Genomic DNA, 18,565 nt, shown 5'->3' with positions numbered 1-18,565 from the left:
TTGTAACTGTTATTTGCACTGTCCATGGAGCAGACCTGTTTACATTTCACTGCCAGTTGTATATTGTGTATATAACTGTGTATGTGACAAATAAAACTCTTGAATCTTGAATCTTGAATGTTTCCTTGAAACGGTCTGCAACGGTGTGCAACGGGTTTGAGATGCGTTTGATCTCGTTTGGTGGGTGTGTCAAAAATGTCAGCCCAATCAGCAGCAACATGTATATAAACCACGCGGTATTAAAGAGACAGCTCACACAATGGAAGTAAAGTTGTTTAATGTGTCCGCTGGTATTAGAAAACATGAATGTCGTAAGAGTTTTATAGTAATATATATATATATATATATATATATATATATATATATATATATATATATATATATATATATATATATATATATATATATATATATATATATATAGCTTAATTGCAAGGCAAGCTATTAAAAAAGTAAGAACTAGAAATAAAATGATTTAAGTTAGAATTGATTACCAGGAGATAAAAAAGGTTCATTAAATGGGATTGGGATGTTGTCTTTTATTCTGGACAGCAAGGGCAGTGATTGCATGTATTTTGCAGTATTAAACACGTAGCCTATTTATATCAATTTCATCAGGCACCGAAAATTCCTCAAAAAGAACACAAAGAATGGCCTTCTCGGCTGCCATAGTTACAACTCTTGCCTCAACAGAACAGGGTGTTCAACGCAGCACCGTTCCCATTTAAAAAACGTTTTGCAACGTTTTGTCGGGACTGAACGCAGCCCCTGTCATGTGCTATGGCGCAAGGGCGGGGTTATCGCCCCGTCTCGTTTCTGCACCTCCTCTTAGAAACATGTCACTGATCGCGGTTAGGTGCATTTTTCTCGGTATACACAATATCTTCTTCAAGAAGGACTTGAGGCAAAAAGAGAGAAATATATAAGAAAGAAAAGCTTTTTTTTTATGTAAAAATTACTCAATATAGTCGGACGAACAGCTTATCGTGACGACTCGCACTGAGGAATGCAGCGTGTGAACGCGCGTACGGCGCGCCCCCTTTAGGGAGAGCTGAGAAAAAAGCTTTACAGAAATAAAGCCATAAAAGGCTTAAAATAAGTAAAATCTGTAGCATAAACCAGCGAAAAGTGAGGAAATATGCTCAGTAACATTATGTAGAAAATGTTTAGAGAGAAAATACATTTATTTAAAAGATAGATCGCTTTTTTTCTCCACAACCTGAATGCAAACTTCAAATCTGCCTCCATTTTGTTAGCAACGCCCCACTTCCAACGATCCAATCAATTCCCGAAGGACGAAATCAAGCCTCGCCCTACATTTTTTTCTAATTTCAGAAGCCGTTTCACTCGGATATACGTCACAATAAGGAGAAAAAGACGATCTCAACTTCCGTTTCATGCCGACTTTAATGTAAGTTACTTTGAATTGTTTATTTCTTTTATTTTATTGATAGTGTTCTTTTTGAAAAAAGGCCTGCAGTTAAACGATTTATACAAATTCTACATACTTACTTAAGTTGTGGTCTCCTGTCATCCCTCAGCAATTACCCTCTACCTCCGTAGTCGGACACTGATCTTCTGATTTTTTAATTAGTGCATAAAAGTGACAAACTAATTTGTTTGAAATACAACCCGTTACAAAACACACACAAATGTTGTAAAACTTGCGCATGACATGGTTTTCCAAGGATGTCACAGCTTTTAACGCAATAGCTGCGCACACATGATACGCCTCCAGTCGCTCTTTTATACGGAAAGACTCGGTACAGCGTATCTGTCTTTTATAAATAAGATAAAACTAAAAACTTTTCGGAGATATGAAGGATGCAATACTACTCTATAAGTACTCAAGATTGACATGAGATTGACTGAAACTGAGTGTGCCCCCCCCCCCCCCCCACCCCATTTAAGAGCAATTAAAATGTATAAGTATAAAAAAAAATCGTATGAAGTTCTACTTACTTAAACATTGAATTTCTTAACTTGACAAATTACCTCTTCTTTGTGTTTTTTCAACTTGGCTATATTATTTCTCAGAAGAGTCACGTGAAATGAAATGCATCTTTTTTTATGAGAAATGTATACTTACTTTTATTTCACATGAGTAAATAATATCCTGTCACTGTGGTTGTCACTGTACTCTCTTATCTGAAGGTTTCCATTTGTTGAAGAACTTACAGACAAAGACCAGAGAACAGATTTTGTACATTTTATTGTAATTTTTTATTGTAAATTAATCTAAAATTCTTCCCTCTAGTAATATGTTGCCTAAATTATTGATAAGTTTGAAATCTGATAATTGTTGGCTACAAAAACAAACCACATTCAACTGATGAGTGCAAACCAAAAGTCAATTAAAAGAAAACATAATCATGACAGCCATAAGTCAAACAGACAGGATTAGGATTTTTAAGGTTATATTTCATTAGCATTAATATTCTGATACAATAATAATGTGTTTACCAAGATCCCCCGTCCCCCCATACTTTCATACTCAAAGTGTAAGGTTCACTTTATTCTCATGTTGTGAACACTGTAAACTAAGGCTGCTCTTTCTTTAAAATCCTCGATGGCAAATCCTCCATCCCCATCTAAAAGAACACAACATTATTATCAGGCAAATTAATGAATTACAATAGTTACAATAAATCAGAAAATGATCTTACCTCTTTGCTGTATCCCGCTGCTGAAGAGATCAGAAATGCATTAATATAGTTGGTGAATATTTCTCAAGTTTGAATATACTTTTAAATGTAAAAGCTGTTATTTAAAATATTAATAACTGAAAATAACAAAAAATATAATATTAAATATTTAGAACAGAGATGAATAAAGAGTAAATAATAAATGTATACCTTGGAGTTGGCTCTGGTTTCAGCTGCATATAAAGAAATAATACACATTCAATCCTTTCATGCAATACCATACGTTCATAAATGAATATGTAATTGATTTTTGACAATTGCCTACCTTCAGGAGTCTGAGTGCAAAATGCACACAGTTATTGAACAAAGGATTGTATTTCCCATCATAATCCATAGCATCATCAACCAAGTAAGAGAAATGGTCAGGAATAGTCTTTGGACGGAGGACACAGTACGGCATGTTTGCAATGAAGTTCTTCACACTTTTCTTGTTCACTGTGCCAGGCAGACTGCTTGATGAAAAACTCGTGATTTTATTAAACCATGTTGAGTCCTCAGGAGCTATCAGAAACAACAAAGTCAACTATTAAGTAAAGAATATTTCTACACCCTCTGTTTGTTCATCTTTAACTCGAAGACAGACATGCGATATTTCAAAGTTAATAAAGTGAAATGATTACCTGTAAACTCGATGACATTTTTTTCACTGTAAACCCCAGCGTGGTACAATCCAAAGACGTTTATCTTCCTCATAATAATGTCTCCATTTCTCAAATGATTGAGTGATGGCATGCCTGTGTCTTTTTCCTCAATCGTTTCCAAATTGATTGCAAATAGTACAGACAGAAACACACTACAAGTAAGCATTGCAGCTCTTTAAGATTACAATTTATTGACACCTGTAGAGTTTCTGTCAGCTTCTCTTCTGTATCTGTTTCATCTATTTCCTGTTTTAGCCTTTAAAGGGTCATGAAACCCCCCTGCTGCAGTGGTGTTTTTTCACACCTTCGGCATGGTCGACTGCGAAAAGGTGGGATGGGTATATTGTGGAAAGAGGGAATGGTTTGCATAAATAGGGGAGTGTCATTAGGCGCATTAAAATGAGCTAATTTGCAAACCGGCAATGCACACGCAGACACAGGTGACATGGATAGTGTAGAACTTTCCAGCAGGTGTAACTATTTTATATATATATATATATATATATATATATATATATATATATATATATATATATATATATATATATATATATATATATATATATATGTATGTATGTATATATTACAAGTGATGGGTGTTTTATGTTCTGGGGTATTTGAGGAAATAAGTGTGTACATTTACCACCTTATTCCAAATGCAGGCACATTTATGTTATATTTCATATATGTTATAATCTTACTAGGTTACAGGTTTGTTTTATTACCGTTTCTATAATAAATGTGTCTGTATATGCTTAATTAGTCACAGTGCGCTAACGTCGCCTTTAAGTTTAATTTTCATTCTATTGATGGTCAGGACTGGTACGCCTTTCTGGCGAGTGACTATAAACTGGCATTGCTAGTAATTCAGATAAAAAATTTATATCACATGATTGTGTAATTTCATTAGTTAATTCTGGTGTTTTGTGTTTGTGTTTTCATTGCAGGTTTACAACCTAACTAGCTAACTAACGAGCTAAATAATGTGACTAATATCCAGCTGATAGGCTAAGCATTCAGACTACCTAGTTTGTGGATGATTATTGTGTATACATGCGCAATAAAAGCTCATAAAGTGACTCGAGTTGTATCCGCCATGCTTGTCCTGAAACCCTTCCAGTGGGGAGTTTATTGATCTATAGCAGGTAGCTTAGTAGAGAACTGGACAGTTGTAAACCGCTGTCGGAGCCGTGCTAGAGAGTACACGGACACTGAGCGGAGGAAAGCCATCGTTGATGACCGGCGCCGGGAACGGAGACCCGGATTCTGGGAAGGAAGCGGCCGTCAACCACCACTACATCGGTGGCCGTTAAAGGGCTGAATAACTTCCACAACCGTGAGTAAGACTGTGTGGATAATAACAGCTGCGGGGCTGGTAAAGTGACTTTGTAAACAACGCCGCTACCAGCCATGACAGCTGAACGAATCTGTTGAATCGATTCTTTTGAACAAATCTTTTTGCTAAAAGGTGATTTTAGTTATTCTGTTCACTGGAAAAGAGAAAAGAACGAAAAAATGGCAGATGACAAACCAGATCTAGAGGGTTTAAAGCGGAAACGCTCAAATGCGCAACAAAACTTTACAACGCGAATAAACCGTCTTGAAGTTAGTGCTGGCCATTTACGTGAAGTTGAGTTGTCAGAAGAGTTAGCGAGATTGAAGGATGAATATGACAAACTCCTCTATGTCAGTAATGAATATGTTGACGCACCGAGCCAGATAGACCCTACGGGTGACGACAGTGAGTCGCGGGACACCCTGGCGAAGAGAGATGCCAGTGAGCAAAAGTTTCTTGAAACTGAGAGCAAGATCATGGAAATGCTGTGGTCTAAGTATGCAGAGCCGGACATAGATGCTCTTATAACACAGTTCAAGTCTGCTTTTGATCGGGCTGAGGCGCTCGGGGAAAGTAAAGTAGTGCCATGGGCGCAGCAAGGGGTTGAAAGTGGAAAGCTGGATAGGAAACTCCATGAACTCAGGGAGACTGTGTACACTTGGAGGGACTATCGGCCACATGAAAAGGACAAATGGATGCTCATTTTATCATTGAGAGAGGACAAGGAGCAACTGATAGATGGGTGGGCATACCGATGTGAGAATGAGGCCATGAAGAGGAACAGTACAGAACTAAAAGACAATGGCGATGGTGACAGAGGTGAGGAGGAAGGGGATGAAGATTTGGGAGGCAATGACGCGGTCGGTGGGCATGTCACAACAGCTATCGACAGCCTTACAGCTGCAGATAACATCACTTTTACCCAACCAGTAACCTTTGCTATTGCTACTCCACCTGTTAACACCCGGCCTGCTGTTGTCAATCCGCCCATTGATGGGCAGGGAACTGTATATGTTACGAGCTCTCCTTCATTCATGTCTACAGACAGAGCAAGCATCTCTACATGGGCTGCTCAAGGTTCTACCGTCACTAGTCGACCTCTGAACAGGAATGTAGCAGCTACCACACACAGAACCCCCCAACAGACATTACAGCCCATCCTGCAGTCAAGATGGTCTGATGGTGGACTTGGTGTCAGTTTCGCCCTACCTCCAACCCTTCCCAGCACACCACAACTATAGGGTGTTCGTGCCGGTCCGCCCGTCGATCTCAGCATGGGACAAGGTAGTAGCACGCCATATAGTAGCCCTGGTTCGTTCGTATGCCGGTGGAGATAACAGCTCTCAATGGGCCCGACCAAAAATAAGGCTCACACCCATAAGTTTACCTAAATTCACCGGGGACAGGAGGGACTAGTGGCGCTGGAAGGCTGAATGGGAGAGTATCTAGGCACAAGCGGAACCTACGGGGTCAAGGGAATGCAAGAAACTTCACTTACTAGACAGTATAAGTGAGTCTGTGAAAAGTGAACTCAGGCTGTTGCGTTGCAGAGATGCAAACGATATCTTCAGGGAATTAGAGAACCGTTGTGGTGACAAGGCACAAACGGCAGAAGAGATTGTGTTAGAGCTTCAATCACGACCTGCTGTAAAGAACCACCAGCCACGAGAGACGTTAGAGTGGATTCTAGCAGTGGAGAGGGCAGCATTGGAGCTCACAGACCTGGGGTGCGAAGACACTGTTTGGAATCAGCTGGTGATTCGGTCTCTGGAGAGTTAATAATTTAATAATTTGTTACACTTATATAGCGCTTTTCTAGGCACTCAAAGCGCTTTACATATAGAAGGGGGAATCTCCTCAACCACCACCAATGTGCAGCATCCACCTGGATGATGCGACGGCAGCCATATTGCGCCAGAACGCCCACCACACACCAGCTGATTGGTGGAGAGGAAACAGAGTGATGAAGCCAATCTGTATATGGGAATGATTAGGAGGCCATGATGGAGAGGGGCCAATGGGCAAATTTGGCCAGGATGCCGGGGTTACACCCCTACTCTTTATCGAAGGACATCCTGGGATTTTTAATGACCACAGAGAGTCAGGACCTCGGTTTAACGTCTCATCCGAAGGACGGTGCTTGTTACAGTATAGTGCCCCAATCACTATACTGGGGTGTTAGGACCCACATAGACCACAGGGTGAGCGCCCCCTGCTGGCCTCACTAACACCTCTACCAGCAGCTACCTGGTTTTCCCAGTTGGTCTCCCATCCAGGTACTAACCAGGCTCAGCCCTGCTTAGCTTCAGTGGGAAACCAGTCTTGGGCTGCAGGGTGATATGGCTGCTGAGTTAACTCCCTGATGTTATGAAAAGAGAGTGGCTCATGTGTGTGAGAAACCCTGTTAATTGCAAATAGTACAGACAGAAACACACTAAAAGTAAGCATTGCAGCTCTTTAAGAAAAAAATTATTGACACCTTCATAGTTTCTGTCAGCTTCTTTTTTCTTCTGTATCTGTTTTAGCCTTTAAAGGGTCATGAAACCCCCCTGCTGCAGTGGTGTTTTTTCACACCTTCGGCATGGTCGACTGCGAAAAGGTGGGATGGGTATATTGTGGAAAGAGGGAATGGTTTGCATAAATAGGGGAGTGTCATTAGGCGCATTAAAATGAGCTAATTTGCAAACCGGCAATGCACACACGCAGACACAGGTGACATGGATAGTGTAGAACTTTCTAGCAGGTGTAACTAATATATATATATATACGTATATGTATGTATGTACTGTATGTATTACAAGTGATGGGTGTTTTATTATGTTCTGGGGTATTTGAGGAAATAAGTGTGTACATTTACCACCTTATTCAAAATGCAGGCACATTTATGTTATATTTCATATATGTTATAATCTTACTAGGTTACAGGTTTGTTTTATTACCGTTTCTATAATAATTATGTGTCTGTATATGCTTAATTAGTCACAGTGCGCTAACATCGCCTTTAAGTTTCATTTTAATTCTATTGATGGTCAGGACTGGTACGCCTTTCTGGTGAGTGACTATAAACTGGCATTGCTAGTAATTCAGATAAAAAATTTATATCACATGATTGTGTAATTTCATTAGATAATTCTGGTGTTTTGTGTTTGTGTTTTCATTGCAGGTTTACAACCTAACTAGCTAACTAACGAGCTAAATAATGTGACTAATATCCAGCTGATAGGCTAAGCATTCAGACTACCTAGTTTGTGGATGATTATTGTGTATACATGCGCAATAAAAGCTCATAAAGTGACTCTTGTATCCGCCATGCTTGTCCTGAAACCCTTCCAGTGGGGAGTTTATTGAGCTATAGCAGGTAGCTCAGGAGAAAACTGGACAGATAGCGATACCGACAGCAGCAGTTACAGCGGTTCTGAGACATGTTCTTGGTTCACACGTTGGCAATGTTTACAACAGAGAGATGAGATGAGGGATGAGTACAGCGAATGAACTCTGAGATCATAAGTGGCGTGCAGGAGGAAGATAGACAAAGATCGCTCTGAATGTCATTCAGCTCTTCAGATCAGCATAATTCAGTGAGAAACGAAAATACATTTTATTCTGTATGATGAAATATTTTGCAAACGTGATAATAAATCTATATTTGTACAAATATGCACACTGTTTCGCTAAGAGCCTGAACACATGCGGTTTAGTGCATGTCTGTGACCACAAATAAAACGGAGAAGATGTGAATTTTTATTCTTGTTGATATTTTGAATGAAATATCTACAAGAATCAAAAGCCACGTCTTCTCCATTACAGATCGGTTATTTTGCACTCCTGACATAAATTAAGAAATTAATGTCAACGCTTGCAGGTTTCGCCGTGCGATTCCTCAAGTTCATTTTACTTTACCGAACCTTTGTAGCAATGGCTTCCACAGATGGCGTCCCGGTTACAGCTCGCTCAGCGCCCTTTCGTATCAGCACGACGACCATCCGCCTTGGCTGTTCCACCGTTGATTATCGGTCTTTACCCACACGAAAGTAATCCAGGGAGCACCTTCACGACATGCTGAAAACAACACCTCACTTTCCTCCTTGACTTTTCCGCACGTTGCTTCCAAAACTTCCCCACCATGTCTCAACAATAATGATGGAAGACGAACCTGACAGAAGTGACTGTCTCATGCATAATAACTAAATTATATTTTATGCATACTACAGCACAGTGATTGGATTGAATGAGCTTTATGTCATGAATATATGTCGAGAATCGCTCAAAACGATCAACGTCAGCATGTTCGACCAGCCCATACTTGGGTCCAAAGTACACGATGACGTCAGCTTTTGTGACATTGCTCCGACTCAGCTTTTCAAACCGGAAGACAGAAATCGCTCTGAAAAATGCAAAAATAACTATTTTTTACATATGAATAACATTAATGAGTACCTTTAGTGTTTTCAATGATGTGCCGCCTATACATATCTGTTTACATCTCAAAAACAGTGTTTTGGTGTTTCACGACCCTTTAAACACTTAATGAGTCACATGACTAAAGCCACAGTGCTATATGCAGTAACATTCTTCCCCCATCAGAAACCAATAATGCCAAAACAGCCCATGGGAGTGTTTCACTTCGGTTTATAGACAACTGTTTTGTAATATTCCACAATTTGATGTGATGTAAAATGACATAATTATGGCCCTGTTTACACCTAGTATTAAGATTTAAGAAGTTTTGGTCTATCGGATCACAAGTGGACGACGCTAAATACAGGTGTAAACGGGTCTAAAACATATTGAACATATTTCAACCACTTCCAGAGGTAGTCAAAAACACATTCGACCGGATTGTTTTCAAAGTGTAAACACTCATGTGATCAAATAGCCATCAACCCACTTTCCTCCTTCTAACATTTACGCATTTGGCAGACACCTTTATCCAAAGCGACTTTTATTACAAGGACAATCCCCCTGGAGCAACTCAGAGTAAAGTGCCTCGCTGAAGGCACCACACTGGTGATGGCGACTGCTGAAATCAAACCAGCAACCTTCTGTGGATCAGTTCAGTGGTTTAACCCACTAGACCAGTGGTTCTCAAATGGGGCTACACGTACCCCAGGGGCTACGTAAAGGCACTCCAGGGGGTACGTGAGATTTTAAAATATACATATATTTAAAAAGTAGCATCCATGCAAAAATCCTTTACAAATAATTATTTAATAAATATTTCAGGAAAATAAGTATAAGTTCATAAAATTTTATTTAATTTCAGTATAGGGATGCTCATTTCGGTTAATTTTCCAGACGATAACCGCCGCTCATTATCCGAATATTAACCGTTAACTGATTAGATTATAATATTGAATTGGCATTAAATAAAAATACAATTGACGAGTGTCTGTGACCCGTAAGACACTTTTTTCACGGGTATATTCTATTGTGCAAACAGCAGCATAAAGAACAGATAAACAACAGAACCTGCTGGATTCACACATTATCAAATTTTCACGCACCTTCAGCGTTTCTGACAACAGAGAAAAACTGAATAAAATATAAATAAAAAGCATAAAATAAATAGGCCTATACTAAATATTTTTCGCTTAAATGATTACCAAATTAAGATGACAAAACGAAAATACACTGAATCCGTTTGAAGCTTTGAAGAAGCGGAATAGTTTTTTTCCCGTCAGTATAAGTTTTTAGCAGGCCTACCTGAATCCATACCTTGTAGGTTTTTTTTTTTTTTTTTTTTTTAAAGTAACATGTCTAAGTTATGTGGGTTAGTGTGGGTTATAAAACACCCTCTCAAGCCTTTCGCCTGGCTCTGCAGCGCAAGCCTCCGATGACTGCGCACGAGCCTTGTCCAGCAGTGAGAAGAACATGCGTGAGCGTGACAATGTTTACTTTAGTAAACTTTACCAAAACCACACTACGAAAAGCCTTAAACAAGGCTTCAGATGGCACTGATGCCCCGGGAATATAGAGATAACGCCTCGCTAGAGTGGCCAGCCTCGGGAAGTGCCTTTCATTTGCTTTCCACCAGTCAGGAGCTTGTACTACTGCTGTATTTTAATACCGCGTAGCATATTTTGCAAGTAACTTCTTTCTGTCTAAATGGTCCCACGCAGTAGGCCTACTTCTATTTCATTTCTTCATTTTGCGAAATATGTCTGTGTAGGCACGTGTAGATGAGCACCGTGTGTTAACAAATACAATATTTTTCTTTAACCATGCAGCAAAAAAACGTAAAAAAACCCTTGAATTAACATTAAGTTAATTATTACAAATGTGCAGTGTTTTGCACATTTATGGAGTTTTAAATGGTTCATTTTATAGTTTTAAATGGTTAAATGTTCACTACATTAGTTTGAATCACTACATTTTAGTGATGAGAAATATTTGCAATACATTTAGTCATGGATTATTATCATTTAAAATGTTCAAAATAGTTTTTCTTTTCTTCAAATGTTTGAATTTTGTATGCGTTTATCTGTTCCAAAGTTTAATAAATCAGACACTGATGGCACAGTGCTCTGTTTTAAAGGGTTAGTTCACCCAAAAATGTAAATTTTTGGGTGACCTAAAGCACGATCAATGTAGAATTCAACAGCTTAGACACGCGCGTCTTCCTCTGCTTGTAAACAAATCGCTCCTGGGTCATGTGTCCGAACGCCGGATCTGCGTCATATTCTTGCGCATGCGTCGTGGAGGCACACACGGAAGACAAGAACAAGTTGGATAAAGGTGTTATTTTGATTTTTTTTTGCGCACAAAAACTATTGTCGTCGCATCGTAAAATTATTGTAGAGCCACTGTGGTGAGATGGACTTTGTAACGACGTTTTAAGTGCCTTTTATGGGTCTTGGGAGTGTAAATGTACTGAATGCCAATGGAGGCCTATCTGAAGCCTTTCTCAGCCATCAGCTTTCAACAAAAATATCTTCATTTGTGTTCCGAATATGAACGGAGGTCTTACGGGTGTCGAACGACATGAGGGTGAGTAATTAATGACAGAATTTTCTTTTTTGGGTGAACTAACCCTTTAAGTCTTCTTTTTTTTTGTCAACCAAAAATGCTTTGCACTGGTGAAAGACTGGGAAAGGCTTGCAATGCTAAATTGTCTTGCTGAGGAACAAGGCCTATCTGTGAAAATAAAAGAGATTAGAAGAGATCTGAATTCACTCATATATCACTCTCATCCAAGAAAACGTCACACTGAGTGATCCATTTGAGAACGGCTTTAATTTACATGCATGCGTTTCCTTTCACCTGAATCTTCCCCCAAACTCCTACTCCCTCTCATGATGAGATCACATAAAATTCACCCAAAATCTATTTTGCATATGTAAATTGAAAGACTATGAAAACTTGCATAACTCCAGATTATCTTACTCACTGAGAGGAAACCTTTCGCAGCCGACGTCCCACTGAGTGAATCAACTGAGAATGGCCTTAATTTGCATGTATTTACCTTGCTCTGAATTTTCCCCATCTTACACCACTTCATGTTGAGAGATCACTTAGAATTCACCCAAAATCTATTGGATTTAATGTCAATTCTCACTATACAGTATTATATGTTTGATATCGTTTGAAATGTCTCAGTGCGAATGGTACAAAAATCACAGAAATATACAAGAGTTAACAAGAGTTTTTAGAGCTTTGAGATATTTTACTCATGACGGTGGGTGTGGCTTTTGGAGCCATTTGGTCTCTTCTTTCAGTCCAGGCAAATGGGAGCTCGATGCCATTTAAATTCCCTTTGTTATCATGTATTTCCATTTGAAAGAGGTTTCGGTTTGGTCTGAGTTATACTTAAAGCGATGTAGCAGTGAGTTCGGGGCGCAATACTATGATGAGATTGGCCCGTAGCACAACAAACGCTCTGTTACGTAATATTCAGAAAGTCAGGAAATCTTTCACTCTTTAGGCTATTTTGGAATATTTGATGTTATGTACGAATTATCTTTGAATTGATTATGTAATTGGCATTATACATTTACCTGACTGTTAATAATTGTTACATTTTGACCTATTCTGATTTACTCTGGAATGATTAATTATCTCAGATTGTGAAACGGTATAATTTCAACAAAGGGTTAAAACGGAATGATTAATCCATCCATCCATCCATCTTCTTCCGCTTATCCGGGGCCGGGTCGCGGGGGCAGCAGTCTAAGCAGAGATGCCCAGACTTCCCTCTCCCTAGACACTTCCTCTAGCTCTTCCGGGGGGACACCGAGGCGTTCCAAGGCCAGCCGGGAGACATAATCCCTCCAGCGTGTCCTCGGTCTTCCCCGGGGCCTCCTCCCGGTTGGACATGCCCGAAACACCTTCCCGGGAAGGCGTTCAGGAGGCATCCGGAACAGATGCCCGAGCCACCTCAGCTGTCCCCTCTCGATGTGGAGGAGCAGCGGCTCTACTCCGAGTTCCTCCCGAGTGACTGAGCTTCTCACCCTATCTCTAAGGGAGCGCCCAGCCACCCTGCGGAGAAAGCTCATTTCGGCCGCCTGTATCCGGGATCTTGTCCTTTCGGTCATGACCCAAAGCTCATGACCATAGGTGAGAGTAGGAACGTAGATTGACCGGTAAATTGAGAGCTTCGCCTTACGGCTTAGCTCTTTCTTCACCACGACAGACCGGTACATCGACCGCATTACTGCAGAAGCTGCACCGATCCGTCTGTCAATCTCCCGTTCCATCCTCCCCTCACTCGTGAACAAGACCCCTAGATACTTAAACTCCTCCACTTGGGGCAGGAACTCTCCACCAACCTGGAGTGGGCAAGCCACCCTTTTCCGACTGAGGACCATGGCCTCGGATTTGGAGGTGCTGATCCTCATCCCAGCCGCTTCACACTCGGCTGCAAACCGTCCCAATGCATGCTGAAGGTCCTGGTTAGAAGGGGCCAACACGACAACGTCATCTGCAAAGAGCAGAGACGAAACCGTGTGGTCCCCAAACCTGACACCCTCCGGCCCTTGGCTGCGCCTAGAAATTCTGTCCATAAAAATTATGAACAGAACCGGCGACAAAGGGCAGCCCTGCCGGAGTCCAACATGCACCGGGAACAAGTCTGACTTACTGCCGGCAATGCGGACCAAACTCCTGCTTCGGTCATACAGGGACCGGACAGCCCTCAGCAAAGGACCCCGGACCCCATACTCCCAGAGCACCCTCCACAGGACGCCGCGAGGGACACAGTCGAATGCCTTCTCCAAATCCACAAAACAAATGTGGACTGGTTGGGCAAACTCCCATGAACCCTCCAGCACCCTGTAGAGGGTATAGAGCTGGTCCAGTGTTCCGCGACCAGGACGAAAACCACACTGTTCCTCCTGAATCCGAGGTTCTACTATCGGCCGGATTCTCCTCTCCAGTACCCTGGCATAGACTTTCCCGGGGAGGCTGAGAAGTGTGATCCCCCTATAGTTGGAACACACCCTCCGGTCCCCCTTCTTAAAAAGAGGGACCACCACCCCGGTCTGCCATCCCAGAGGCACTGTCCCCGACCGCCACGCGATGCTGCAGAGGCGTGTCAGCCAAGACAGCCCCACAACATCCAGAGACTTGAGGTACTCAGGGCGGATCTCATCCACCCCCGGTGCCTTGCCACCGAGGAGTTTCTTGACCACCTCGGTGACTTCAGCCCGGGTGATGGACGAGTCCTCCTCTGAGCCCCCAGCCTCTGCTTCCTCAATGGAAGACGTGACGGCGGGATTGAGGAGATCCTCGAAGTATTCCTTCCACCGTCCGACAACATCCCCAGTCGAGGTCAACAGCCGCCCATCGCCACTGTAAACAGCGTTGGTAGGGCACTGCTTCCCCCTCCTGAGGCGCCGGACGGTTTGCCAGAATCTCTTCGAGGCCAGCCGATAGTCTTTTTCCATGGCCTCACCGAACTCCTCCCAGGCCCGAGTTTTTGCCTCCACGACCACCCGGGCTGCAGTCCGTTTAGCCTGTCGGTACCTGTCAGCTGCCTCAGGAGTCCCACAAGCCAGCCAGGCCCGATAGGACTCCTTCTTCAGCTTGACGGCATCCCTTACTTCCGGTGTCCACCACCGGGTTCGGGGATTGCCGCCTCGACAGGCACCGGAGACCTTGCGTCCACAGCTCCGAGCAGCCGCTTTGACAATGGAGGTGGAGAACATGGTCCACTCGGACTCAATATCTCCAGCCTCCCTCGGGATCCGGTCGAAGCTCTGCCGGAGGCAGGAGTTGAAGATCTCTCTGACAGGAGACTCGGCCAAACGTTCCCAGCAGACCCTCACAGTACGCTTGGGTCTACCGGGTCTGTCCAGCTTCCTCCCCCGCCATTGGATCCAACTCACCACCAGGTGGTGATCAGTTGACAGCTCCGCCCCTCTCTTCACCCGAGTGTCCAAGACATACGGCCGCAGATCAGATGAAACGACCACAAAGTCGATCATTGACCTACGACCTAGGGTGTCCTGGTGCCATGTGCACTGATGGACACCCTTATGCTTGAACATGGTGTTCGTTATGGACAAACTGTAACTAGCACAGAAGTCCAATAACTGAACACCACTCGGGTTCAGATCAGGGGGGCCGTTCCTCCCAATCACGCCCCTCCAGGTTTCACTGTCATTGCCCACGTGGGCGTTGAAGTCCCCCAGTAGAACGACGGAGTCCCCAGTCGGAGCACTCTCCAGCACCCCTCCCAGAGACCCCAAGAAGGTCGGGTACTCTGCACTGCCGTTCGGCCCGTAGGCACACACAACAGTGAGAGACCTATCCCCGAGCCGAAGCCGCAGGGAAACGACCCTCTCGTTCACCGGGGTAAACTCCAACACATGGCAGCAGAGCTGGGGGGCTATAAGCAAACCCACACCAGCCCGCCGCCTCTCACCATGGGCAACTCCAGAGTGGTAAAGAGTCCATCCCCTCTCGAGGAGTGTGGTTCCAGAGCCCAAGCCATGCGTGGAGGTGATTCCGACTATCTCTAGTCGGAACCTCTCAACCTCACGCACAAGCTCAGGCTCTTTCCCCGCCAGCGAGGTGACATTCCATGTCCCAAGAGCCAGTTTCCGTGTCCAGGGATCGGGTCGTCTAGGCCCCCGCCTTCGACTGCTGCCCGATTCGCTTTGCACCGGCCCCTTACGGTCCCTCCCGTGAGTGGTGGGCCCACGGGAAGGTGTCCCCACGTCGCTCCTTCGGGCTAGGCCCGGCCACCAGGCGCTCGCATACGAGCCCCAACCCCAGGCCTGGCTCCAGGGTGGGGCCCCGGCTGCGCCATACCGGGCGACGTCACGGTCCTCCTTCTTTTTGTCATCATAAGGGTTTTTGAACTGCTCTTAGTCTGACCCGTCACCTAGGACCTGTTTGCCTTGGGAGACCCTACCAGGGGCATATAGCCCCGGACAACATAGCTCCTAGGGTCATTCGGGTACTCAAACCCCTCCACCACGTTAAGGTGGCAGTCCATGGAGGAGCGGAATGATTAAATGTATGACTAACTATTAAATATAAATGACCAAACAACCAATTGGCATTCTAACTTAAATTCGAGATTATGATAAATGGAGTCAGATAAAGAATATTATAATAAAATCAATTTTGCCCAGCTGAAACACGAACGCGCAGTCGTTACCATCCTTGGAACGAGATTTTTGCGGGCCTTACAGTTCACTCTAGTAACATGTTGCCTAAATTATTGATGAAAGTTTGAAATCAGAATTGTTGGATACAAAAACAAACCACATTCAATTCACATGAAACATTGAGTAGGAGATGAGTGAAGATTCTCGGCTTAAGCATTCATGATTTTTTGAAGATTCATGAAGATTGAGCATGAATGTTGTGAAGCAGCAAAAACCACAAGATGTTCAAAAAGAAAGCCATGGTAACACCATCAGGTCTGTGTATGTGTTGTTGAAATAAGGACAAGAAGAATTGGTTTAAGGTCATAGATTATTAAGTTTAAAGAGTGCCAGATAAGAGTATTTCCAAAAAATAAAATACAATTTTGCAATCAATATATTTAAATATGCTTTGCAATGTAATTGAAAGCATTACATAGCTGATTATGTCATTTAAAAATTAAAGAAAAAACTAATTTCCTTGCATGAGAAATCCGTTGCTGTTGTTTTTCCACTTTGTGTTCTGTCTCTGATGAGTAGGAGACAAACTAGTGGCGGGAAACTGAGAACAAATGAGACAGGAAACTGATGAGTGCAAACCAAGCATGAGCCATGAGTCAAACAGACAGCATTAGGATTTCTAATCTTTATGGCAGTTATCTTTTATCTAATATTCTGATACAATAATCATTTGTTTAACCAAGATAAGGTTTACTTTATTTCCATGTTGTTGTGTGAAAGAAGGCAGCTCTTTCTTTCAAATCCTCAAAGTCGAATTTCCCTTCTAAAAGAACACAACATACATATAATAAATAGATGCTAAAAGTTGATTTTTGGTTTACATTCAGGTCATAAAAAGCACACAAGAATAATTCTGATTAAAAGTGTTGTGTAAAATGAAAGTAAAATCTTCTCTACTTCTAGAAATGGAAAACAGAAAGTAATTTCCTAAACCTGCATGACGAGGTAACACTTACTCTCCTGTGTGTTTTTTGTTTTTTGACTCAATATTTGCTCTACTCTCGTCTGTTGCAGATGATTTATGCTATCATTAATTTTTATCTATATCTAAATCTTTATCAATTGTTAGGTTGACCATTTCATTCTCAAAAATATAATTCAACACACTTTTACTGTATATGCACTGTACATCACTAAATTAATCATCAGTTAATTATGATTGTTATAATATAGAGAGTAGTAAAATATTTGTATGAAATATTGTTTTAGGCACAAAATAACCTCCATGGAGCAGTATGATCTCTTACGTTCTGGCACCCACAAGGACTTTAACACGATTTTGGACAGTAGGGGTGGGATTCCTGAATCTGAGAAATCAAAGCTTAAAGAAGGTGATCTGATTCTAAGGCCCATGGAAATCAAAAGCCCATTCTATCATGTTGGGATTTACTGTGGAAAAAGTGAAGTCATTGAATTTGCAGGTAAGAATTACACATGCATTTCAAATATTTACTATTGACGTTCATGTATTTGATCATATTATGGTGTACAGAGCTACATATTCATATATATTTATATATTTTTTTAGCTCAATCAGACACTCCACAGCCAGGACTGACAGAATAGCTATATGAGCACCTCAACAGCGTTTGGGAATGGAGTGGTGTGTAAAGTAGGTGTGAAGAATTTTGTCAAAGAAAATCCATGCCGTGTTCTGCGTTCGAGCTCTGGTGTCAGCGAAGGCTTCTCTGATAGAGTTATAGCAGCAATGAACTCTTCTCCAAAGTACAATGCTTGGACATATAACTGTCTGCATTTCGCAATGAACCTGTTGGGGGTAAGCAAATAACACATTTTAATGTCTTAGTCTATAACGACAATGTAATACAAAATATTAACTGAAACTTTTGTTCTCTCAACAGAAATAAACATTTCTTCAATGATATACAAGTCTCTTTTAAAATGTAACCCACATTGTCTCTGTATTCAGATCCAAAAATTAATGATTCGCTTTTAATATATTAGTCGATTCAGAATGGGCAAAAATGCTTTCTTTATCAACTGTGACACATCTGTTTGTGATTAAGATGATCTCCACTTCTATTGCTATTGCACACTCTCACACTCTTTTGTTTTCATTTTCATTGTGATTCAGTTCCTGTTTGGCATGCCTTAGTTATGTATTAGTCACATTTGTTTAAATAGACTAAACTATTATTTTAATCTTCTTCGTCAACCCTTTTGTCCTACAAGTTATTGTTGAAGAAGAGCTGTGCTATTACTTTTATGGTTTTTGTCTGGTGAATGATAAAATGAGGAAGAAAATAAAAG

The 18,565-nt window shown here is 41.9% G+C and overlaps 1 protein-coding gene across 1 annotated transcript; it reads right to left on the bottom strand.

Annotated features, from left to right (window-relative positions):
• Positions 1–2,195: 2,195 nt before the first annotated feature.
• Positions 2,196–3,578, bottom strand: LOC307121399 (uncharacterized protein). The gene is made up of 5 exons (XM_079808988.1): positions 3,326–3,578; positions 2,971–3,206; positions 2,856–2,878; positions 2,667–2,686; positions 2,196–2,591 (listed from the first exon to the last, which is right to left on the bottom strand). Exons 1-5 carry the CDS (start codon positions 3,510–3,512, stop codon positions 2,509–2,511), a joined length of 549 nt encoding a protein of 182 aa, XP_079665114.1. The 5' UTR covers positions 3,513–3,578; the 3' UTR covers positions 2,196–2,508.
• Positions 3,579–18,565: the final 14,987 nt, after the last annotated feature.

Source organism: Gobio gobio (assembly GCF_949357685.1).
Source record: "Gobio gobio genome assembly, chromosome: 25".
In the NCBI taxonomy this organism is placed as follows: domain Eukaryota; kingdom Metazoa; phylum Chordata; class Actinopteri; order Cypriniformes; family Gobionidae; genus Gobio; species Gobio gobio.
Note: the sequence above shows the minus strand (reverse complement) of the source record. Positions and strands in the feature narration are given on the sequence as shown.